This window comes from Miscanthus floridulus, chromosome 12, assembly GCF_019320115.1.
Source record: "Miscanthus floridulus cultivar M001 chromosome 12, ASM1932011v1, whole genome shotgun sequence".
Classification (NCBI taxonomy): Eukaryota; Viridiplantae; Streptophyta; class Magnoliopsida; order Poales; family Poaceae; genus Miscanthus; species Miscanthus floridulus.
The window spans coordinates 12,511,221-12,537,409 of record NC_089591.1 but is presented as its reverse complement, the minus strand read 5'-3'; the positions used below and the strand labels follow the sequence as shown (position 1 = coordinate 12,537,409).

At 45.8% G+C, this 26,189-nt stretch overlaps 1 protein-coding gene across 1 annotated transcript; it reads right to left on the bottom strand.

The window, feature by feature from the left end:
• Positions 1 to 22,418: 22,418 nt before the first annotated feature.
• Positions 22,419 to 25,870, bottom strand: LOC136496698 (CBS domain-containing protein CBSX2, chloroplastic-like). The gene is made up of 7 exons (XM_066492438.1): positions 25,323 to 25,870; positions 24,294 to 24,381; positions 24,140 to 24,204; positions 23,895 to 23,943; positions 23,544 to 23,602; positions 22,871 to 23,044; positions 22,419 to 22,764 (listed from the first exon to the last, which is right to left on the bottom strand). The coding sequence occupies exons 1-7, from the start codon at positions 25,620 to 25,622 to the stop codon at positions 22,690 to 22,692; spliced, it is 810 nt and encodes a 269-aa protein (XP_066348535.1). The 5' UTR covers positions 25,623 to 25,870; the 3' UTR covers positions 22,419 to 22,689.
• Positions 25,871 to 26,189: the final 319 nt, after the last annotated feature.

Sequence of the window (26,189 nt, the reverse complement as noted above, 5' to 3'; positions counted from 1 at the left end):
CTTGTTGTAGATAACACTGTTTATCATGGCTACTGTAAGAACTGCTTCTGTCCCACGGTGGACGAGGAGTAGGCTCGGGCAAGGCGCTTCCATTTATATATCTAAGCTATGATGCTTTTGTGGGTTGTGATCATAGACTGGCAAGTATTTGAACCATGGTGTGAGGTGTTGGTTTAAAAAGTACTTTGCTTCTGCTACTACTTTATTTGAACTTGGTTTGTAATAACATCAATTGCACTATGATGTATGGCAATGTATTTGTGAACTCTATGTAACACGTGGCATGTATGTTGAATCATGTACGATCTTGGTTGTATGTTGGTGACGAATCGAGACCCTTCATGGTACTCGACGGACTACTGGGTTTATATGGGCTCAAGTATGAAAGTGTGACCGCTCCTCGGCTGCCAATGTACTTGTGCTCTTATAAATTAGATGGTTTTGTTACACCCTGGAGGACACTTATTGGAAGACTAGGGTGTGTATCTACATCAGGGATGAAGAGAAGGAAGCATATCAGCTGGACTCGAACTATAACCATTTGGCTCATTGTGCCACCATGGAAAATAGCATAGAAGATGCAGCCTCTGAAGCTTACATGGGTCTCCATGGCTACCACTTTGATGATATGAAGGAGGACCAATATCGATTCCTCCCTTGCCACCACTCTGAATTGGAATGGGCAATAATGGACCACGAAGGCATGGATCCAACTACTTAAGTGATGGTAAACTTTGCCTGTGAGTTAGTAGAGAAGAATCGGTGGCTGGCAGATCAGTTGAAGACACAACAAAAGTCTCTTAAGAGGTGCCAACGAGTGATAGATGACCAAAGAGTGTGCCTCAACCTACCAACAATTTATGAGGAGCTTCCCCATAAATATCACCAATAGGTGTTGGGATTCCTTTCTATGTAATTAGACGTTAGTAGCACAGGTCAAGTTGAATCAAGTCGAGTCTAGTCGTGTGGTGTGAACTTGGTGTGTCTAGTTGATTTATTAGTATATTTATGTGTGTGTTGGATTTTTGTAATGAGTGATAGAACATTGTGGGCATGTCCGCAAGTTCCATAGTTAAGAATATTAAGTTTAAGTTTAATGAATAAACAGTTGGGTTTGGTTTATCCTGTTCTCTTGGTTCTGTTTTTTAGAGCAGTCTGCCTTTATCTCAATGACCATTTAAATCCACTTGACCAAAAGTTATGAAATTTTTATGAGAATAACTATACTTAAGTATATTTCAAATTCCACTGGAATAAACCTTTTATGTGATCTGGTTCAAGAGATATAGTAGTTTCAATTTGAAGTTTCTGCACAGTCTAGAATCTAGAATAGTTTCAGTTGTGTACTATTTTTTATTAACAGAAAGATAGAATCTGGGCATGTGATATAAATAAAAGTTGTATACAACTTCTTAAGCTTTCCAACCATATAAAGAACGCCTCTTTTTGATATATGAAGCTCAAGATATTACTGTTTTACCAAGCTACTGATGCTGGAACTCGTCTAGAAAATTTTCAGAATATATTCTCTATCTTTATAAGTGTCTATGACTTGGAAATCTCTAAATTTTGGGTATTTGTGTTGGATGACAGATGGCCGCATGAGGAAGAGGCAGGGGTCATGGAGGTGTTCCCCAAATCCACCGCCACCACTGCCACCTACTATTGAGCAGCCCTTGGCAGTGTAGACACATCTTATGCAAGCTCTGGTGCAGAATCATCCAATTGGTGGGGCACCGCATGACAAGCATGATGAATTCTTGAATAGCCATCCCCTGGTGTTTTCTCATGCTACTAATCCACTAGAAGCAGATGACTGGCTTTGCGTAGTGGAAAATCAACTCAACATAGCGCTGTGCGATGACCAGCAGAAGGTGTTGTACACGTTAGGACAACTTCAGGGAGAAGCTCAGGACTGGTGGGAGGCATTTGAGTATGGATGTCCTAATAATGCTCCTGCTATCACCTGGTAGGAATTTAGAGAGAATTTCATATCCTACCACATACCTAAAGGATTGATACAGCTGAAGCAGGAGGAATTCAAAGCTTTGAAGCAGGGGTCTATGTCTATAGCCGAGTATCATGACAAATTTGCTCAGTTGTCATGTTATGCTCTGAATGAGGTGGCTGATGATGCTAATAAGTAGCATCACTTTCTTAAGGGTCTATATGATGGTTTCCAACTCTAACTTATGTTCAATACATACCCCAACTTCTAGACGCTTATGAACCGCACAATTGTGATTGACAATAAGCACGAGGAGATGGAGGCTAAGAAGAGGAGGCTTCAGGGATAGGCCTCTAGAAGTAATACTTGTCCACGTACCAAGTCTCAGCAAGGCTTCCAGCTAAGATAATAGGGGCCACCTAATCAATGGAATCGTAACCCGAACCAGCAGTAGAATGGCAATCGATGCCCCCAGCAGCAGAATGGCAATCAGGCGACACACCAAGGGAATGCCAACAATACTCCTATGAAGAGCAGTGCACCTAGCACCCCCAATGTATAATATTGCTGTGGAGAAGCTGGGCATTATGCTAACCATTGTCCTAGGAAGCAAAATCAGCCAACACCTTAGGGTCAACACAGTAATCAGAAAGGAACACCTCATAGGCCAGCACCCGGCACTGGAAGGGTGAATCATGTGTCTATAGAGACGACGCTTGTAGAACCAGAAGTCATGCTCGGTACGTTCAATGTCAATTTCACTCCTGCCACTGTTCTTTTTTATTCTAGAGCTTCACATTCTTTCATATCACAAGCATTTGTTAGAACGCATAGCATACCCTTATGTGCCATGAAAGATCCTATACTAGTAAACTCACTAGGAGGAAGTATGCAAGCTTCTTATCGTTGCCTCCCAACTAGTCTAACTTTAAGGGAGGTAGAGTTTAAAGTGAGCCCCATTGTGTTAAGAACATCTGGCATTGATGTGATTCTGGGTATGGATTGGATGAAGAAAAACCGGGTAGTGATTTAGTGTCAGGAAAAAGTTGTTGTTGTGACCACACCTAAAGGAGACAGAATCAGTGTCGAGGTTGAAGTGTAAAAGCAGTTGACTACCATAGTGAACTAGCTTGATGATAGCATCCACAAGGAGGACCTAGTTATGGATGAGTTCCTAGATGTGTTCCCCGATGACTTGCCAGGTATGCCACCTGATCATGACATTGAGTTTATTATTAAATTATTACTTGGAATTGCACCTATAGCTAAGTGTCCGTATAGAATGGGGGTTAATGAATTAGAGAAACTTAAGAAACAAATAAAGGAGTTGTAGGAAACAGGTTTCATTCATCCTAGTTCTTCACCTTAGGGAGCACTGGGTATATTTGTTGACAAAAGGGATGGTACCCAGAGGATGTGTGTTGATTATCGATCACTCAATGAGGTCACTATCAAGAACAAGTATCCGCTGCCTAGGATTGATGATTTATTTGATCAGTTAAGAGGTGCTTGTGTGTTCTCAAAGATTGATCTTCGTTCTAGCTATCATCCATTGAAAATTCGTGCAACTGAGATACCCAAGATAGCTTTTACTACATGGTATGGCTTGTATGAGTACACCATTATATCCTTTGGTTTGATCAATGCTCCTGCATACTTTATGTACTTGATGAATAAGAAGTTTGTAACACCCTCGGTGTTACACCCTAAAAAAACTACTAAACCATGTCATGAGCATCATGTTTATGTGATAAAGCATGTGATAAAGTGTGTAGATAAATTTCTTGTAACCTAAAATGACAAATAAAAAGGTTAAATGAAAATTGATTCAAAGCTCATGTTGTATCAAGTAGGGTTGAAAACCAATTTTTATTGAGCAAAAACATTATAGAACATGTGTGTGACACCTTAATAAAGTTTGAAGCACAAAATTTGTAGATGATAATGCAACTCTTGCTATAGAAAAATAATATTGCCAGATAGTATTTCCAATGGCTTGGAAATGGAACTTGGAATTTAAAATCAGCCAAACTTGAGAAGTTACTATGTCTAAATACAAGTTTGACAACACCAAGTTCACGAATTAATTCTGAGCAATCTAGCTAAGACTTGGTACCATGTTCTAGCCTTTATGTGTAGCCTAATATGCCCTCTTTAGCATAGTGAAGGTGGTTTAGCTTCAACTCCGATAGTTTAGTTTTTACAGACGCTTTAAAATTCATGCATGCACAAAGTCACTGGCTGACTGGCCTGCGCGTGTGGTCACCACAAGCGGCTGCTCTACGTCATTGTGCAGCCATGCCCTGCATGCCCACACTGCCGCACGCTAGAAGTCGAGGCTGACCTGGCCTGGCCGTGGCTTGGCTATGGCTTGGCCGCTCCGACCGCAATGCCCGCTGCCGGCCAACCGCGGGCCACGGTTCCCCATAGGCCGCCGCTACTCTGCCACAACCGTTGTTGCCCTTCATGCTGCTGCCCTCCTTGCTTCGCACTATCGTGCTATGGCTGCTACCACTACATCTCGCTACCGTGCACGTGGGCTAGCCCTTGTTGCTCTACGCCATCTTGCTGCACTTGGCTTGGTCTTGGCTTGGGACACACATGCATGTTCCCTCTGACCACATTAGCCAGTAGCACACACATGTGTGCCATTTCACTAGCAGCCAGCCGTGTCCCGCCAAGGTGAGGATGAGCCAAGCCAGACCTGCCTCCGCCATTCTTCTCTGTTGCCATGATCGCCGAGCCGCGCCATCAAATTCAGCATGGTTGAGTCACCATCACCGATTCATCACGTCCCTAGCTCTGCCATTAAGTCATCTTGCTAACCGACCCTACCTCGCCTTAAATCGTGCCTGGCCGAGCTCTAGTTTTGGAGTTTCCCCAATGCCGAGCCGTTAAGACCACATTCGACCGACATGGTGGCAACCCTTCCCAGTAGCCATTCGTGCTCAACCAGCTGCAAAACTAACCTCACCTTGACTGCCTCTTCATCCTGCGCTCATCAGCTATACCTCTACAGCTGTCCTAGTGCCACTGACGTGGCCGTGTCACCATGGCTCGTCATCGAGCTCGTCGCGCGCACGTGGCTAGCCCGGTTCAGGTAGTCTCTGGCCAAACCATCACCTCGACCAGGTCCTTGGTAAGCTCCTGATGCTCACTCGCTAGTTGGTTAGGCCTGTAGTAGCCCTAGTGCACCAGAATGACTGCACCGCTGCCGTGGATGGCCACGCACCACTACCACCCACTCCGGTGTGTCCTGTTGGCCCTCATCGCCACTTAGTGTAGGCACTTAGGTCATAGATGGCGGTCAACCCTTTAGGTAGGTCCATGCGAACCATAGATGGCCGACGTGGCCGGCCAGTGCTAGTGCTTGCCACATCGCCGCTCGCCCTACCTCAGGGGCATGCACGAAAGAATTAAGAAAAACCTAGGGGGGTTAAGTGCAAAGGTCAGAGAGAGAAACAAATAGTGAAAAGATAGTGATGTAGTCTGGAGCAAGTATGAGGTCTCTTTTGTAAAAACAACAGCGTGCACGCGGGCTCCCCCGCCGTGGGCCGCTTCCACGTGTGGGCCACGCTGGGCCAGTTCGCTTCCTCTTTTTCGTGAAGAAATAGAAATAGCTTTTTATTCTTAATTGTGATCTAGTTTTGTTTAATTAATATAAAATTGTATAGTTGTACAAAAATCATGAAACTAATTTTGTTAGGTTCCATAAATTATTGTCTATTTGTTAGTGTAGTTGGTTCATACATATCTATGTTGATGCGGAGAGCTATTAAATCATTTGAAAGTGTTTAATATTGTTAGGTTAATTATTGTGAGAATTTTTGTGGTAAATTGGTGATAGCTTTGATTCTAAATTTTTTACAGTAGCTTCATTGTATTATTATGTGCTCACTATAATTTTTGTAGCCTTATACTAGACTTCACATTAGGGTAGTTAAATGTTCCTTGTTTAAATGTACATTAAATCTTTAATAATTGTCCTATGAGTCCTACTAGTACAAGTTCGAGTAGCTACTTTGCTTAGGTTTTCGATAGCGTGAGTAACCTATCGTTACTCACAATAGGTGATTGTTATAATTACTCTCATGATAAAAATGATGAAAGGAAAATGGAGACCGAGCAGGGATATAGTATGGGTTATGGTGGGTGTGATGAGTTGTGTCCCGCGGCCACGGGGCTTAGATATGTTACACTATTTTCCATGTCCATGTTTGATTGAGGACCATCCGTTGTTGTGGATGGTAGTATGATCATAAACTTATTATCCTGAGCACATACTTGCTTATGGGAGCGGGAAGGCTCATTACACTCTTATCATGGGTTCCAGCTCTTTCCAGACCGACTGATTGGAGGCAGGAAAGGGTGGAGGTCTAAGCACCATACTGAGACCGGGTCTCAAGTGTGGGGGATTGGAGTCCAAGTTTGGATGGGGACCTAGACCCCACGACAGGAGTAGAATGGGTTGGTCTTGTTTGTGCCTGGGGTACAAACAAGGCATGTGTTTTGGGGTACCCAGCTAGGATACATTGGTTCATGAATCGCTGTTTCCGTGAGACGGTACGACTTGGCTATGGTCTAGCATCGTAGTAAGAACTAGAATATGAAAGATGGTAAATTGGTTCTGATTGCTCAACCCTTGCTTGAAAGTAGAACATGTGCTTACCTAGAATGGTTAGCTAATGAAGTAACCATGACTGCCAATAAAACTTGACTTAAGGACTTACTACCAGTAATGCTTTTCAAAAAAACAAAAAGAAAACATCAAACCATATTGCCTATCATACCCCTTAGAGTCGAGAAACTATTCCCTCTAGTTGGGTAAGTCCTACGAGTACATTGTGTACTCAGCGTTTATTTACCCCTATTGTAGGTGCAGCTTGAGGAGTAACTCTTGTGTGGAGGATTCATCTGGTGGGTACAGACGGATCTTTGTATCATTTCCGCTAGATGTTATTTTAAACTACTCTTTTTAATTATCACACTCTAAACTCTGGTATTATAATAAATAATTTCCAAGAACTCTTTGTTGTATGAAATGGACTAAGTATTATAAATTTGTACTCATTATTGGATTCAGGTGGTAAAACATGGATTGTTTTGAGTTCTCCCTTGGGTGGGCTTGATAGAACGGTCTGATGTAGCTCACTTTCGAGGTGCTTAGTGTCTAGTGGAAGACGAGCGCCTCCAAAAGTGTGCTAATTTGGGCGGTTTTGCCACAGTGTTCATGGAGTTTCTAGATAAGTTTGAGATGGTATTCATTGATGATATATTGGTATTCTCCAAGACTAAAGGAAGAGCATGCTAAACATCTAAGGATGGTCATGTAGAAGCTCAGGGAACATAAGTTGTATGCTAAGCAAAGCAAGTGTGAGTTTTGGTTGAAGGAAGTTTCTTTCCTAGGCCATGTTGTCTCTAATGGTGGAATAGCAGTAGACCCTAGCAAGGTGAGAGATGTATTGAATTGGAAACCACCAACTGATGTGGGGGAGATTTATAGTTTCTTGGGATTGACTGGATACTACAGAAGGTTCATAGAAGGGTTTTCTAAGCTTGCCAAGCCTATGACAACTCTATTGGAGAAGATGCTAACTTTATGTGGTCTAAGAAGTGCCAATCTAACTCTGAGGAGTTGAAAAAGATATTGAATACAACCCCAGTTTTGGTTTTGCCAGATTTGAGCAAGAACTTCTCTATCTATTGTGATGTGTCTCACCAAGGTCTCGGATGTGTGTTTATGCAAGAAGGAAGGGTGGTGGCCTATGCATCCCAATAGTTTAGAAAGCATGAGCTAAATTATCCTACTCATGACTTGGAGTTAGCAGCAGTGGTTCATGCTTTGAAGATATGGAGGCACTATCTTGTAGGACATATAAGTGATATTTATACTGATCACAAGAGTTTGAAGTATATTTTCAATTAGTCAGATCTAAACTTGAGACAGCGTCGATTGTTGGAGCTGATTAAGGATTATGATTTAGAAGTGCATTATCATCCAGGAAAGGAAAACATTGTTGCCAATGCTCTTAGCAGGAAGAGTTATGCCAATGAGGTGCAAGTGACACCTATGTCAAGGGAGTTGTGTGCTGAATTTGAACAACTAAACTTGGGTTTTGTCACTAATGCAGTGGACTTGGTGATAGAACCCACATTGGAGCAAGAAATACACAAGGGTCAGTTGCAGGATAAGAAGTTGAAGGAGATAGCAGAGAACATAGTGATTGGCAAGGCACCAGGTTTCCATATGGATGATAATGGAACCCTATGGTTTGGGAAAAGACTATATGTGCTTGAGGACAAGGCTATAAGGGAGGCAATTCTGCGTGAGGCCCATGAGTCTGCTTATTCTATACATCCCGGGAGTACCAAGATGTACCTGGACTTAAAAGAGAAGTATTGGTGGTTTGGGCTAAAGAGGGATGTTGCTGAATATGTTGCTATATGTGATACATGTCAAAGAGTTAAAGCAAAACATCAAAGACCTGCAGGGTTGCTACAACCAATGAAGATACCTGAGTGGAAGTGAGACGAAGTTGGTATGGATTTTATTGTTGGGTTACTATGCACTCAAAGGGGTTATGATTCAATATGGGTGATAGTGGATTGATTAACTAAAGTTGCTCACTTTATACCGGTCAAGACTACTTATAATGGACCGAAGTTGGCTAACTTATATATGGAGAAGATAGTGTGCCTGCATGGAGTTCCCAAGAGAATCATGTCTGATCAGGGTACTCAATTCACATCTCACTTTTGGCAACAAGTACATACATCATTGGGAACAAAGTTGAATTTTAGTACAACATATCACCCTCAGATGGACGGACAAACTGAGAGGACGAACCAGATTTTAGAAGACATGTTGGGATAAAAGTGTGGTATAAGTTGGGACAAGAGTTTGCCATATGTGGAGTTTTCATATAACAACAGTCACCAAAAAAGTCTCAAGATGGCACCTTTCAAGGTTTTGTATGGATGAAAGTGTAGAACCCTATTATTTTGGAATCAAATGGAAGAAACACAAGTATTTGGACCGGATGTTCTAAGAGATACAGAGAAACAAGTACGGATGATTAGAGACAACTTGAGAGTGGCACAGTATCGACAGAAGAGTTATGCTGACACTTGGAGAAGAGAATTGGTCTTTGAGGTAGGGGATTATGTCCACCTAAAAGTATCACCAACGAGAAGTGTGAGAAGGTTCAATATGAAAGAAAAATTAGCACCTAGGTATATTAGGCCTTTAAGAATCTAGAGATACGTGATGAAGTGGCTTATCAGTTGGAATTGTCTGAGAGTTTGTCAGGTGTGCATGATGTATTCCATGTGTCTCAAATAAAGAAGTGTTTGAGTGTAACTGTGGAGCAGATATCGTTAGAGGAGTTTACTGTTAAGGAAGATCTCACCTATGAGGAGTTCCCGATAAAGATTTTGGAGACGACAGAAAGGGTTATGAGGAGCCGAGTTATAAAGATGTGTAAGGTTCAGTGGAATCGATATACCGAGGATGAGGCTATATGGGAAAGAGAAGAGGATCTGCGGAAAATATATCCGCAACTTTTTGAGTAAGCATCAACCGAATCTCGAGGACGAGATTTATTTTAAGGGGGTGGAATTGTAACACCCTAAAATTTGCATGTTTTCAAAATAGTTTAAAATGATTTATTTATGCATTTTGTGAGCATTTAAACTTAGAAAAATAATAACTTTTGTTAAAATTAAAATCAACTATATGGTCTAGCTATATGTTTGTGCATACATGTTGCTGCATATTATTTTGTATTGTGTGGTTTGAAACCAAACTCCAAAATGATTCAAATGGATTTGAAAAACATGTGAAATAAAAAGAAAAAGGAACTCTTTTCCTCCCCTCTCCTTCCCTGGCTTTCTGGCCCGCTCGGCCTTTCCCTCCCGTGCGGCCTAGCTCCACTCTCCAATTCCGCAGGCCCAGCTTCCCTTCTCCTATGGGACGCACTAGCGGGCCCGCCCAGCAAGCCACGCGGACGCTGTCCTCTCCTTTGCTCTATCGCTGATAGGTTCAGTGGAATTGATATACCAAGGATGAGGCTACATGGGAAAGAGAAGAGGATCTGCGGAAAACATATCCGCAAATTTTTGAGTAAGCATCAGCCGAATCTCGAGGATGAGATTTATTTTAAGGGGGGTAGAATTGTAACACCCTAAAATTTGCATGTTTTCAAAATAGTTTAAAATGGTTTATTTATGCATTTTGTGAGCATTTAAACTTAGAAAAATAATAACTTTTGTTAAAATTAAAATCAACTATAAGGTACAGCTATATGTTTGTGCATACATACTGCTGCATATTATTTTCTATTGTGTGGTTTGAAACCAAACTCCAAAATTATTCAAATGGATTTGAAAATGGGTTTGAAAAATATTTGAAATAAAAAGAAAAAGGAACTCTTTTCCTCCCCTCTCCTTCCCTGGCTTTCTGGCCCGCTCGGCCTTTTCCCTCCCGCGTGGCCTAGCTTCAGTCTCAGTGGAATCGATATACCGAGGATGAGGCTACATGAGAAAGAGAAGAGGATCTGCAGAAAACATAGCCGTAACTTTTTGAGTAAGCATCAGCCGAATCCCGCGGACGAGACTTATTTTAAGGGGGTAGAATTGTAACACCCTAAAATTTGCATGTTTTCAAAATAATTTAAAATGATTTATTTATACATTTTGTGAGCATTTAAACTTAGAAAAATAATAACTTTTGTTAAAATTAAAATCAACTATAAGGTCTAGCTATATTTTTGTGCATACATGCTGCTGCATATTATTTTGTATTGTGTGGTTTGAAACCAAACTCCAAAATGATACAAATGGATTTGAAAAACATTTGAAATAAAAAGAAAAAGGAACTCTTTTCCTCCCCTCTCCTTCCCTGGCTTTCTGGCCCGCTCGGCCTTTTCCCTCCCGCGCGGCCTAGCTCCACTCTCCAATTCCGCAGGCCCATCTTCCCTTCTCCTACGGGCCACACTAGCGGGCCGGCCTAGCAAGCCACACGGATGCCGCCCTCTCCTTTGCTCTATCGCTGAGAGCTTGGGCCCGTATGTCGGCGTTGTCTTCCACCTCCAGCTCATAACCGACCGGGACTCTGCTACTGGCTCAGAGTCCACCGTTGTCCCAATTCTGCGATGTTTTGGCATGACCCACATGCCTCTCCACCTCTTAAATAGCAGCCCAAACCCGCGTCGCCTCCCTACACTAACCCTAGAGCGCCGCATCGCCTTCACCCGAGCTCGCAATTCTACAAACCTAGCCACCACCATCATCGTGCATGCCTCACCGTTCCGCCGCTCAACCGACATAGGGGACCGCTCGCCAAGCTTCGCCATTTGGGAAGCAAGTCGGTGGTGCTGCGCTGTCTCTCCCTCTCGCTCCTAGTCATTGCAGCGCCACCGTTGGACCTACCCAAGCCGCTCGGCTTAGCCCCACGTCGCTGTAGTACCACGTCGGGCCACCTCGATGCCCTCATCGAGTTCGTCGTGCGCCCTTCTCTCTCCCTGTGCTCTTGCCTTGGCCAATGATGCTCGGAATCGACAAATAGCCGAACACCGGTGAGGTCCTCTGCTTCTCCGGCCATGCACCGCCATTCACAGCGTCGACGGTGACTCCCTCCCCTTCCATCTATCTGAGCTGTCCATTTTAGATTCAGCGGCTCAGATCGACTAATACCCCTTCGGTTGGGAATTTTGCATAAGATCCCCTCAGTTTTATCCAAATGAAACCCGCAGTCCATAGCGTATTCTCGAAATACGTTTTCCTTTTCTGAAAGCATAGTCTCCTCCTGTTAGATTCAAAATATGTTTTCTTTATTTACAGTTTTGCTACTAGTCTTATTGTTGACACAAAAATATGATGATGTTATCAACACACAGCAAGCCGAAAAGATCTGCTTGGAGTAAGCATGGAGATCCGCTTGGCTTCAAACACAGGATCAGTCGGTTTCGGGACCGAAGGCGTGCCAGTCAATTTGACCCTGCAATTGACAAGGAGAAAGTAGTCAGTAGTTTAAGGTGGAACATGCCGGTGTTGCACCAGATAGTTCCGATATGTGGCTAGATAACCGATTCAATGGGGCTATCGACTAAATAGTCGATATCCAGCATATCAGTAAAGCAAGGATCGTTGAATTTAAGATTATCGGCTAATATCAATGATGATGGTATGAATCCAAAATAACTGATACTCATGGATCATAGCGATTTATTATGATTGATTAATCCAGACATAATAAATACTATACACCCAAATATAAGTAATATAAAGAAACATCATTAGCAGATGGATATAACCAATGTAAAGCATTGAGCTCATAAGTTTAATGAGAAAGGATATAACATGCGAACAAATCGACTGTCTAGTACAAATGAATCTACAAACACTCTAAATCTAATATGTTACCATGAACAGTGAGGTTCAACCGGATCGATGCAGCTATGATAATGATAACAAACTAAAGCCAACGAATCCATAAAACCATCTATCTATTGACAGGTTCATGAAAAACATGCTATATGTGTAGCCGATTCAGGTAGAAAAAGGATTATAGCATGTGAACAATCAACTATTTAATATGAACAGATTTATAAACCCATCAAATCTATCCTATTATCTTTAACAGTGGGGTTCGACCGGATCGATGACAACCATAATAAAGATAATAGATTAAACCTTTAAAGTAAACAGATCTATTCACATTTAACAGAATCATGAAAACATACTATGAGCGTTAAAGTGCGGGCAATCGGCTATTTAGCCGATGTAGGCATAGTAAACAGCCAAGGTCATGCATGGCTAAAAGCAAATCTACCAATTAGCATACTCTGATTTAAAGTGCTAATGGTGGGGATCGACTGGATCATTACAGCCATAATAGCGAGCTATAGATCAGATTCAACTAGCTAGTAAACCTACTTAAGATCAGACATGCCTTGGTTGCGTACTATACATGATCAAGATCGAAGTAGAACGGCCGATAAAACATAATCCATCGTTTGAAGTAAAAATTATCATAATATAGCAAAATAAATGATGGACTAAAAGGATGTGTGGCCGATCTAGACCGATCTCGATCGGGCAGGTTGATATTGCTAAAACTAATAACAACAAGAATATCAGCAAGATCGGTAACTTATTGAATCTACCCGAAGGATGCCACCCTTAGGTAGAGCCGATAACTTGACCTTAATCTAATTCGAGCAATGGAGGTCGAACTTAGCCGATGCAGTCGTACTTGAACTAAATAAGGATCGATAACTAACTTATACTAGAGCTCATAAGAGGTCGGCTAGACTAATATAGCCTTACAAACAAAAGTATAAGCCATAACGGTACTTATAGACAAGCCAGAGGTCGACCGGATCGATGCAGCCATAATAGCGAGCTATAGATTAGATTCAACTAGCTAGTAAACCTACTCAAGATCAGACATGCCTTGGCCGCGTACTATGCATGATCAGGATCGAAGTAGAATGGCCGATAAAACATAATCCATCGTTTGAAGTAAAAATTATCACAATATAGCAAAATAAACGATGGACTAAAAAGATGTGAGGCCAATCTAGATCAATCTCAATCGGGTAGGTTGATATTACCGAAACTAATGACAACAAGAACATAAGCAAGATCGGTAACTTAATAAATCTACCCGAAGGATGCCACCCTTAGGTAGAGCCAATAACTTGACCTTAATCTAATTCGAGCAATGGAGGTCGAACTTAATCGATGCAGCCGTACGAGAACTAAATAAGGATCGATAACTAACTTATACTAGAGCTCGTAAGAGGTCGGTCGGACCAATGCAGCCTTACAAACAAAAGTATAAGCCATGATGGTACTTACAGACAAGCCGGAGGTCGACCGGATCGATGCAGCCCTGCTTGTTGAAGAACTCGCTGAAAAGCTACATTACTCCTACTCCTAAGGGTTGGCGTGAAGCCGAAATAGTAAAGACTGATTTTGATTGATGTGAGATATTTTGATACAATGGTCGGAGGTTTATATTTATACTCTGGGCTAATGACTCCTGACTCGTACAAACAAATATCTAAAAGGGAAATGTTAAGATACATGGACTCTAGCTTCCTTCACGTGGAGTTCTCCTTGATGAATTGAATACGTGTGTATCCTTGGTTGTCAAGTAAACTGAATATAATATTCCTATTTAATCGGCTATATAAAAATATATAAGATACTTTCCAAATTCCATACAAGCACAACTTGTTTTTCCTTGACTGGTCGAGCCTAGAAACCCTCTCCATACTAGGCTAGTATACGTGTACGCATGCATCCCCAATACGTCGGCAACATGAATTAATCAATTTCTTTTTCTTTTAATTAATCATGTGTGTGCATGCCTTTACTTTCCTTTAATCTTCTAGCTTCTCTCGCCTTTTCTTCTACTCACGTGATGCACACATTTATCGTTCCTTGCTGAGTATTTGAAATATTATAACATATCTTGCATGGCAACGAAAGACCGATTTAGCTTTTTCAACATTTATACACGCAATCAAAATAGCACGTCATGTCGGGTCTTCAGCCTGTATAGGTGATGTTAGCCGATTCTTCATTATGGGCCTGATATGGCTTACTGGGTAGTCTAGACAAATCAGTTGGAAGCTTCTTCACAAATATTCATCAAATTGTCAGCTTCCTTCCGCAAACTCCATAGACAACAAAATTGCCAAATTTCGGTGTAAACACTTATTTAAGCTATAAATTCTCCGTTTTAACCCCGTTTTGATCCGTTGAAGTTGCGTTAGATTCGTAGTTGCGTAATCTACATGTTCATATTATTGTTAAATATATTTTTAACTTTTGAAATTTGAGGTTAGATTTAATCTATTATTTTACTAAAGGAAATCTTGTTTAATTCATAAATTCTTCGTTATAGCTCCGATTTTTGTGATCTTCGTGTCTGTGCGTTTATATAGATACAGAGACTTAAGAGACAATACACCTCTTCAGTTACATATGTATGCTAATAACAATGGGCTTGCTAGCGCCCGAACGTTCAGACGCCCGCGCCTGCAGTCTGTTTTCCACGCCGTTTCGTGTGCCCACGCGAAGCCCACGCTACCCTGAATGTCACCAACATCGAGAAGAGAGGGATGGGGCGACGGATGCCCAGCTAGCACCGGGAGGAGGACACACCAAGGCGAGGTTGCAGAAAGCGAGGACAGAGATGCAACACCCGATCTACTTTTGAAACATCTAGATACAAGACTTGCAACATATGTCTGAAGATAAATGAAACACTTGAAACATGTATCTGAAACACTTGCCAAAACACCTGCAAAATACTTGAAAACAATTGTAAAACATACATAACATCCAGATAAAATACTTGTAACATATATGTGAAACATATGCAACATTCAAATAAACATACTTGCAACATACATATGGAAAAACAGATGAAACATTGAGAATAGAAGTTTGCAACATATGTGTACAACCATTGCAATATCCCGATCTACTTTTGCAACATGCACATGAAACACTTGCAACATACCTCTGAAACATCTGAAACACTTGACACATACGCTTTCAACATGCGTTTTCACCCCTATCGTTCTTCTTCCGAACGATGTAGAGCAGAGCAGGAACGATCGGTTCTGGCCAGCCAACGACTGAGGATGGTGGCATGGCCTGGCAGCGGGCAGTTGCGCATGCGCCTGGCTTTGGCTCGGCCAGCTATGGCCCCCTCTCCTGGCCGCCTGGCCGCACACGGTAGCCGGAAAGAACCACATATCTCCCAAGGTCGGAGAGGAGATGCCTGCGAGGAGCGGCGGCGGCTCATCGGGGTGGGAGGCAGAGAGCCGATTGGGCTGGGTTGAGGAGCGAGTGCAGGAAGAGCACTCGTGCTCTCCTACGACCAGACAGCAGCTGTGTTTCTCGTCTGGAGGAAGGAGAAGGGGAGCTAATATTCGGGTCTGCATGTAAGAGAGAGGGAGGGAATAAGTGGGGTGGGCGCTTAGGCTGATGGCCATTTGGCCCACGCAGAGGGAGCTGGAGCATTCTATCTGGACGAATGCCCGCCTGCGTCGTAGCATTATCGTAATTGTTATGACCGACCTACAGTACTCCAGGCACCAAGTTAGTGGCTAATAAGCCATAGTATTTATTTTGTGATTTATATTATTAGCAAATAGCCCAAGGGGTTATTTAGCAAAAGGATTATTCATTAGCATAAATACTTATAATTAGGATTATTGGAGATTAAGAAGAAACAATCTATTATTTTCGGCTTCCCCTAGGAGCCAGGAGTTCCTAACCCTAGTTGCCTCTACTGTTCACATGTGAACAGTGCCGATGTTACTGTAGCTACACGAGGGTTCTAGGGCTATAGCCGCAGCTGTCGCTCCCTCGCTGCAGCCACGGCGCTGCCGCACCGTCTTCCTCGTGCACTTCGACCTCGCCCTCCAACCTCCCACAGCTACAACCTTCGATCGACAAGTCTCAGAGGACCGCTGCCTATCAACCTAGTATTAGTGTTCCTGGTTCCGATGTCGACCTCGCTGCCCACCTCCTCCACTCCGCCGCCGGCCACCAACGCCTTTGCGCAGCTGCCTATCCTGCGGACATCCCAGCCAGTTCTACCCGCGGGAACCCTACCGCTCGTCCCCGAGTCCTCGCTGCCGAGGGCCGCAGGGCGTCTCCCTCCGCCATGGGCGTCATGTTGAACGCAGAATTGACGGCAGCAGTGCTCGACCTCGATAAGATGGTGGCTGGGATTCATGCGTTTCTATTGGGACCGCAAGGACCACAACCGAACCCACCGCCACCGCCCACGTAGCAGCAACTGCCGCCGCCGCCCCAATCTTCGGCCGCCCTGTACCCCTATGGGATGCCACTCGATGGCACGGCATCCACCACAATGCCAGTGCCTTTGGTTCTCCTCGGTGGTGTGCCGATCCAGCAGATACACTTTCCCCACTCGCCATCCCCATTGTCGCAATGGCTCACGGCGTCCTCGACCCCGATCTACTCCACTGCGCTGGCGCGTACTTTGATCCCGGCGCCCGACATCACCTCAGCCCTCGACCATGGGGGCATTCCTGCGTTGGGCACCCTCTACGGCGGCGTCGACGGGTTGCTCTTCCATGGCTCTAGCCTCTGGCCAGCGCACATAGTGCCTCCAGCGTCCGACGTGGCTCCATCGGCGGTCGCGCCCGCGTCGTTCAGATCAGCCGACTTCCAGCCCAAGGGCTACAAGCTCGACTTCATGACATATGACGGCTTCGCTGATCCGCTGAACTGGCTAACACACTATGAGCAGTTTTCAAGGGCCAGTGCACCCCGGCGGTGCAGCGGACGTGGATGGCCACGTACCACCTCACCGGCGCCGCTCAAATGTGGTACTACGCCCTACTGCTGGATGAGGGCATGCCTTCCTGGGAGCGCTTCAAGGAGCTATGTCGCCTCCGCTTCGGGCCATCCATCTATGACTCGCGGTTGGCCGAGTTGGGTCGCCTGCCATTTCAGTCCATGGTCTAGGAGTTTGCAGACCATTTCTAGATGATACTCGCACACTCTAGGGACATCTCTACGCGCTAGAAGGCAGAGCTCTTCATCGGCGGTCTTCCAGAACATATTTGGGTTGATGTCGCGATGCGCGCTCCGCTGACCTCTAGACGGCGATGTTCCTGGCCTGCGCCTTTGAGAGTCGCGCCATGGCCACGGCTGCCCTACCATAGCAGTGCAGCGCTCGTCCACCGCCACGGCCGAGCCTTCCTCCACGTCCTTCGGGGGCGGCTGCGGTCCCTATCAGAGCTCAGGCCACCAAAGCGCCGGCCACAGCGGCCGTGGCACCAGCAGCGGCAATGGCGCGGCCGTTCCACCGCCTTTCACCGGCCAAGATGCAAGAGCGACGTCGCCAAGGCCTCTGTTACAACTGTGGTGAGTAGTATGTGTGTGGGAGTATGTGCGTGGGCATGTGTGCCCCCGCCTGTTCTACCTAGAGGCGGACGACTTCATCGATGACGACGGGGCGCCAGCGGGGGAACCCGCGGACGCGGTTTTGCCACAGGAGCAGGCCGCCGACGGGGCCGCCCATGCTCACGCTCTTGTGGTCTCTATGCACGCTCTTGCAGGGATCTAGACCTATCACATGATGCTCCTTCCGATGACGATCAAGGGCGAGCGCCTCCTCGCCTTGTTGGACACTGGCTCCACCCACACCTTCATCCAGGGCGCAGCCATGCGTCGCCTGGGGCTTGCTCCACAGGGGGGTGACCAGCTCCGAGTCACGGTCGCCAGTAGCGATCGCATGCCATGCGAGGGGATCGCCCATGACGTGCCCGTCGTCATCAGTGGGGCGCCCTTCTCCATCACCTACGTCGGACACGCGCTAGGCTGTTTCGACTTCATCCTGGGCGTCGACTTCCTCGGCACATTGGGCCCCCTCACCTGGGACTTCGATGGGCTCACCGTGTCCTTCCAGCTGGATGGCCGCCGCGTCACATGGCAGTGTGTGGGCGCCCTGGGCATGCCCTCCTAGCAGCGCTCGTTGGTCGCGGTCGCCACGGACCCACGACAGCCGCTGCTGGACGAGCTTCTACTCCAGCACAGCGCCGTCTTCGACACACCATGGGGCCTCCCTCTAGCTCATCCCTACGACCACCGCATCCACCTCCTACCGGGGACTGCACCGATTGTCGTGCGGCCATACCGGTACCCGTAGCTGTAGAAGGACGAGCTCGAGCAGCAATGCGCTGCCATGCTGGAGCAGGGCATCATTCGCCCAAGCACGTCTCCATTCTCCGTGCCGGTGCTGCTCGTCAAGAAGGTGGACGGGTCGTGGCATTTCTGCATTGACTACCGCGCGCTCAACGACCGCACGTCCAAGGACAAGTTCTCGATCCTGGTGGTTGATGAGCTCCTCGACGAGCTCCATGGGGCGAAGTACTTCACCAAGCTCGACCTCCTCTCCGGGTACCACCAGGTGTGGATGCACCCGGCGGACATCGAGAAGACCGCTTTTTCGCACCCACCACGGCCACTTCGAGTTCCTGGTGATGCCGTTTGGGCTCTCCAACGCCCCAGCGACATTCCAGATATTGATGAACGATGTGCTCCGCCCCTTTCTCTGCAGGTTTACGCTGGTTTTCTTCGACGACATTCTCATTTACAGCTCATCGTGGTCTGAGCATCTCCAGCATATGGGCCTCGTCTTCACCGCCCTGCGAGCACACGGTCTCTTCCTCAAGAGGTCAAAGTGCTCCTTCAGGGCCCTCTCCGTCGCATACCTCGGCCACGTCATATCCACCGATGGCATCGCTATGGACAGCGACAAGGTGACCATGGTCGCCTCTTGGCCGGCGCCACGCTCTCCACGCGATGTGCGCGGCTTCCTAGGGCTCGCCAGCTACTACCAGAAGTTCATCCATGACTTTGGCTCCATTGCGGCGCCCCTCACGCGTCTCCTACGGAAGGAGGTGTTCGTTTGGACCGCAGAGGCGGACGAGGCCTTTGCTGCCCTGAAGCGGGCGCTATCTTCGGCGCCGGTTCTCCAGATGCCTGACTTCGAACGCCAGTTTGTGGTCGACTGTGACGCCTCCGGCGCTGGCTTTGGTGCCGTTCTACACCAGGAGGCCGGGCCCCTGGCCTTCTTCAGCAGACCATTCGCCGCCTGCCATATCAAATTGGCGGCATATGAGCACGAACTCATTGGGCTGGTGTAAGCAGTCCGACACTAGCGCCCGTACCTGTGGGGGTGCCATTTCCTCGTCTGCACCGACCACTACAGCTTGAAGTTCCTCCTAGACCAGCGGCTGTCCACTGTGCCCCAACACCAGTGGATCAGCAAGCTGTTCAGGTTTGACTTCACCGTCGAGTACCGCCCTAGGTGGCTCAACTCGGCCACCGACGCACTGTCCCACCGCGACGAGGAGGCTGCGGCGTTGTGCGCCTTGTCAAGGCCCTCCTTCGACCTCTTCATCGACATCCGAAGAGCCACTGCGACCGATCTAGTCACTCGCGACCTGCTGCAGCAGCTGGCTGCCGCCTCCCTGGATGCGCCATGGGTAGCCGTGGATGGTTTCCTTCTCCATGGCAAGCGCATCTACGTTCTGGCTATCGATGACCTATGCCACCAGGTGGTGGACCTTGCACACTCGGTTGGGCATGAGGGGGTCCAGAAAACCCTTGTGCGCCTCCGAGGTGACTTCTACATCCCCGGTGACCGGCAGCTCTTGCAGGACTTCGCCCACGCCTGCAACGTCTGTCAGCGCAACAAGACGCCGACCACACAGCCGGTCGGCCTCCTACAGCCCCTGGACGTGCCGTCTCAGGTGTGGGCTGATATCGCCATGGACTTCATCGAGGGGCTTCCAAAGGTGCACGGCAAATCCGTGATCCTGACGGTGGTGGATCGCTTTTCGAAGTATGCTCACTTCATCGCCCTGAGTCACCCCTACACCGCCGCCTCAGTCACTCGTGCCTTCTTTGAGGGCATCGTGCGTCTACACGGTGTCCCACCTCCATCGTCAGCGACCGTGACCCGGTCTTCACCAGCAACTTATGGCGTGATCTTTTCAAGTGTGCAGGTGTAAAGCTTCGTCTCAGCACGGCGTTCCACCCTCAGACTGATGGCCAGTCAGAGGTCGTCAACAAGGTGATCGCGATGTATCTCCGTTCCACGACTGGTGATCGGCCGCGCTTGTGGGTGGACTGGCTCCCTTGGGCGGAGTATTGCTACAACACCTCGTTCCACACTGCGCTCCGGGCGACGCCGTTTGAGGTGGTGTACGGCCGCTCCCCGCCTCCCCTTCTACCACACCAGGAGGGGGCGGCAACGACAGAGGCGGTGGACGCCATGCTGCGAAACCGCGATACATTCTTGGAGGAGGTTCACGAGCGTCTTCTCCAAGCACAGCAATACGCCAAGCGGCACTACGACGAGCACCATCGCGAGGTGGAGTTCGAAGTCGGGGCATGGGTGCTTCTCCGCCTGCTACACTGCCCCACCCATGCCCTTGCCTCACCGTCGAAGGGCAAGTTGCGCCCGCGCTACGCCGGGCCGTTCCAGATCGTCGAGCGCATCGGCCCGGTCGCCTACCGCCTCTAGCCGCCAGCCGAGGCGCGTCTCCATGATGTTTTCCATGTGGGGCTGCTGAAGCCCTACAACTACACTGGCGCTCCTCCTGCAGCCCCCACCGTGCTGCCACCGGTCTAGGATGGGCGCCTGCTGCCGGCCCCCGAGCGTGTGCTGCGTGCACAGCTCCGTCGTGGTGATTGGAAGCTCCTTGTCAAGTGGCAGGGTCTCTCAGAAGATGATGCGACGTGGGAGCCTCTCCAGGACTTCAAGACCCTCTACCCCGATGTTCAGCTCGAGGACGAGCTGTTTGCCAAGGCGGGGAGAGATGTTATGACCGGCCTGCAGTACTCCAGGCGCCAAGTTAGTGGCTAATAAGCCATAGTATTTATTTCGTGATTTATATTATTAGCAAATAGCCCAAGGGGTTATTTAGCAAAAGGATTATTCATTAGCATAAATACTAATCAGGATTATTGGAGATTAAGCAGAAACAATCTATTATTTCCGGCTTCCCCTGGGAGCCGGGAGTTCCTAACCCTAGCCGACTCTACTGTTCATACGTGAACAGTACCACCATTACTGTAGCTACGCGCGGGTTCTAGGCGCTGCAGCCACGGCGTCGCCGCGCCGTCTTCCTCGTGCACTTTGACCTCGCCCTCCAACCTCCCACAGCTACAACCTCTGCTCGATGAGTCTCAGAGGACCGCTGCCTATCAGTAATAATGATGAATCATAATACTATCAATATACTCTTGCAAAATATAAACAAGAACATGTTGTCTTCTGAACAGAGCTTAATTTAAAGTCACAGGTCGTCAGGTCTCAACTTGCTCACGTCACGAAGGCATGATCATTAATTCAAAGAATCTAAAGATTTCGATCCAACTTTGTACTCACCTTACCTCCCCATGCTTGGTATAACCTAGACTTCATGAAAGATTTGTTCAAGCTGTCTTCAGTGCCATTCCATTTTATGAAAGTCCTGCAAATTTTGCATATGTTTGTTTTATCATTTCCTTCTGTTATCATATTTTCCTTTTACAGACAATGGAAGAATAATTGTCAGTCTAGTCTATTTTTTTTGCGGTTGGACATCCCGAATCATATCAAGTGTACATAGTCAAACAAAATTGGCATCAATGCAACAAAAAGAAGTGAGATGACAAGCATACTTTCTAAACTGCATACCAAAATTCATCCTCTTGACGGAGCACCATTGCCATCATTTGTTGGGTTGCTTGCGCCTAGCGAGGCTTCACATCCACAGGGGTGCTCAAATGGATGTTGGATATTATGTGAGCAGACTAATTTAAATTTGAGCCTGTTCGATATACTTGCTTTAGGCTTGTCTGCTGTGCTGTGAGATGAAACGAGTTTCGGGACAAGGGTACTTTGAAATCATAACAATTTTGGAAAAGACATCGATTCGATCAATTCAAGGTTTTCATCATATCACAAGCTCTTGATTCCACTATGTAAATCAATAAAAAAATGTTCATATGGATACGATGAGAAACACTGAATATGAACCTACACACTGCTATACAATAGTACACTACCTAGTATTGAGAAGGACAATCTGTAGCTAGGCTCTGAACATCACCAATCAACGCCTCAATGAATTGAATGCCCAAATGGCTGCATGATTAACCCCCCAAGCAGTGACGAGCAATCTAGTTCAAGCACCTTCTTCAGTTTTCTTCTTTATTTTGAGGGCAGCGCTGACGACGCTTCCCCTTGTAATCATCCCAACCTTCAGGAATGGAAATTGAATTGTGTTTCAACACAGAAAGGTATTGTTAAGGGTATTGAGCTATAGCAAATGAACATAAATTGCAAGGAAGGAAGGATCCACTCACTAGTTTCCCCATGCTATCAACTACAGGTAATCTCCGGTATTTGGTTTCAAGTAGCAACCTTGTAGCAGCATCAAGATTAGTATTTGTACGCACCGCTAAAGGTGAAGAAGTCATTACATCACCAATGACCTTCCCATTAGTTTTGCTTAATAGTCTCTGTATCTCGTGGAATGTCTGTAGAGCAGTGAGTATAAGTCTATCACGAACAGGCGAACAATAATTCATTAATGAAAACAGTGAAAGCTAATTAGATAAATAATCTGACTGTATAAACAATGGAGCAGGTTATCCTCATTTTAACAGCTTCGAAGGTATAGTGTTTAAGATAGACTGACAGATCGAGTACTCCTGAAGTACAAAAATGTGGTTCAAACTGTGCTGCAGAACACAGTAACTAAAAATGTGAAGGTCTGATGTAGTTAAAACATTTTGTTATACTGAGGACCTGTTTTATCAACATATAAATTGCTTAAAGAGACCTCCACAGCAAACCATCTCCATAGGTCGCACTAAAAAGGTCAGGAAAATACAGCTGATGTAGAAAAGATTATATTTTGAGATAGTATTAACTAGCCAGCATGAATGATTCAATGTATACTCCAGGTTATAGTATTAACTAGCCAGCATGAATGATACAATGTATACTCCAGGTTATAGGAAAGATAAACAATACCTTCCATGTACTATCCACATCAGGAAACAAGTTTGTATTTGTATCGGCCAATCCATTTCCTGAATCATGAGATAAATATGATAACTGACAGTGAATACTATGAGATACTATATATGCATACAACAACATTCGAATTGCAGGCTAGAAGAAAAGTAATGGAAAAGATACGACGTTCTGTACGAGTCGAAGTGATACACAAGTATACTGCAGATGACAAGTAAAAGGTAGACAGTTGTCGTACAATTGATAGCATGAATAACACTTGTTATGTGTGGTTATTATGAACAACATACGGTGTAATATGAGTTGTTTGTAAGCAACAGAATCCAAGTTCAAGGAAGAAATAAATACCTGACATCGAATCCAAAGCTAATAGATCATAATCTGATACAACCCCAACCTGCAGGAGAAAATACTTAAAATATAATAGACATCATAGATAAATTTTGGTGATAATAGCCAAGCTTGTAGATGTAATAGTCAAAGCTAACAAAGCACTAGTCAGCTAAGTTTGCGTGCTTCAATAACAAAACTAAAAAAGAGTAAGCACTAAAAGAATACAGGACAGTTGGAGAAAAGATTTACAATAAACTAACCAACTTCCCATCATCGTCAACCACAGGTAAGCCAGAGATCTTGTGCTGCACCAGCAGCTCCAGGGCTGCGCGCAAAGAAACAACATAAGTTAGTAACTTATTGGGAAACTGCGAAGCAAGTGAACACATGCGTCACGCTATAAGGACAGGGTACCTTGGTCAACCGGTGTAGTAGGTTGGACAACATGGAGATTGTCCCTTCTTGTCATGAAGTCACCAACCGTGTACACTCCATTGCTATGCTGAACAAGGAGGGAGCAGGTATATATTGTCAACAGTAAATGGATGGCTAAAACCATAGATTTGGTACCACTTTGAAAAATTTCCTCGAGAGATAAGTAGTACTCCGTAGACATGTAAGTGCTTGCTGAAGGAGGAGTTTCAATGGCACGAATGTGAATTGCACAAAATTGAAAATGTGCCTCTTGAGTTTCAAGAAATTTGGGACATGGAACATCGTTCTGCTAATATTGTAAAAGGAAGTATACATATATAGTGATGTTAGACGCTAGTGATTATTAGGCTATATACTAAGCTGTAAAATTTGGACAATCTAAGAAGCTAAGGACTTGAACAAGGGATGCTAGTGATGCTTGCTTCGGAAAAAGAAGAATAAAAGGAGTCCAAGTCCAATGTTGGAAGAATTTTGGTAGGAAAGGAAGGAAGCGCTTGGTCTACTAAAGATTAGTAAACAATTCAATCCAACGGAGACAGGAAAAAAATGAAGCAAAACAGAAAGCGATAGCCGTTGTACGTCACCCTGGCGATGCAAAAATATCTTTGTAAAAGAGTGGTGTTAGACTTAGACGTTAGTGGTTGTAGGGCATCACATAATCTACCGAGAATTTATATTGAGGTTATTTCAGCAACAACGACTGTTAATTATATTTAGCCTTATAACAGCGCACGTCAAGCCATAATACGAATTTTGATTCCAAAATAAGAAGGGAAACTTGGTTATTTCAGCAACAGCCTGTTCTCGATTCAATTTTGAAAGGCCAGGAGGTACTGGGGTTCTAAACAAGGGCGGATATAAAAAATAGCATCCGTTCTTGTTCTTCTTAACCAACGAATTCAAGGGCCTCGTAGTAAAAATCAAACCAAACAGCGGAGAAGGAAATAATAAAGAATAAAGAATCATGCGAAACTGAAAAGGGGAAAAAAAATCGATAGCCGTCCTCACCCCGGAGATGCCTCCCGCAGCTGGCGCGGCAGCTGCGGCGGAGCGCGCGCGGACGGACCGGCACGACGAGGACGCCTGGCGGCCCGGGACAATAATCTGGCGCTGGAATGCGGACGTGGAAGGGCGGGAGCGGGACCGAGCGGCGGCGAGGGTGGCGTCCGCGGATACTAGCAGCCTAATGTCCATGGCGTCGCCGCGCGTGAGCCGAGGGGATTGGGAGGAGGAGACACGAGAGGGGCTGGATGGCCGATGATTGCAGCCTAATGATGATGAGAAGCCGCCGATTGATTGAATGGGCATGGGCTATAAAAGCTTAGCTAAGCCTATCTAGGTGGGGATGCAAAAGCAATCGTGTTGGGAAGCAAAAAGCAATCGACGACGACGACGACGACGGCGGCGGCGGGTGACAGTGACCCCATGGACCTCACGTGCTCTAGTGTCAAGATCAGGATGATCCGACAAGGGACTTAGGTAAGATTTTGGTAGGAAATTTGGGAGTGAAAGGATAGGTTCTGAGTAAAAGAGAGAAGACGAGAGATTAGAGATAGGCTATTCCATTCTTGCTTCTTGTTAAGCCGCCGGTGCACTGAGATTTTATCCCCTGATATTTTCGGAAGACAGAATCTTTACAGCAGTATATCAGTGTAGCCTTCTCTTAATGTATTCACGGCTAAGGATCTAAACCATAAGATCTTCGATAACTAGTAACTTTTGTATTCAGTTTATCGGCTTCTTCAACAAGGTTTCATGTTGGATCACAACAGTAGTTTTCTTTTTTCTTCTTCAGTGTGTTTTCTAAATCTTAATTTGTTGCCCGGGCAAGCAATTAGTTGGGTTGAAGGCTGGTGGCCCGTGCTGGCGGTGAGC

Coding starts and splice junctions, on each gene's coding strand:
- LOC136496698 (XM_066492438.1), bottom strand. CDS start 25,622: ATGCCCATTCAATCAATCGGCGGCTTCTCATCATCATTAGGCTGCAAT. Junction 24,382..25,322: donor CTGCGGGAGGCATCTCCGGG/GTGAGGACGGCT, acceptor CTCCTTGTTCAG/CATAGCAATGGAGTGTACAC. Junction 22,765..22,870: donor TTGATAGCATGGGGAAACTA/GTGAGTGGATCC, acceptor CCATTCCTGAAG/GTTGGGATGATTACAAGGGG.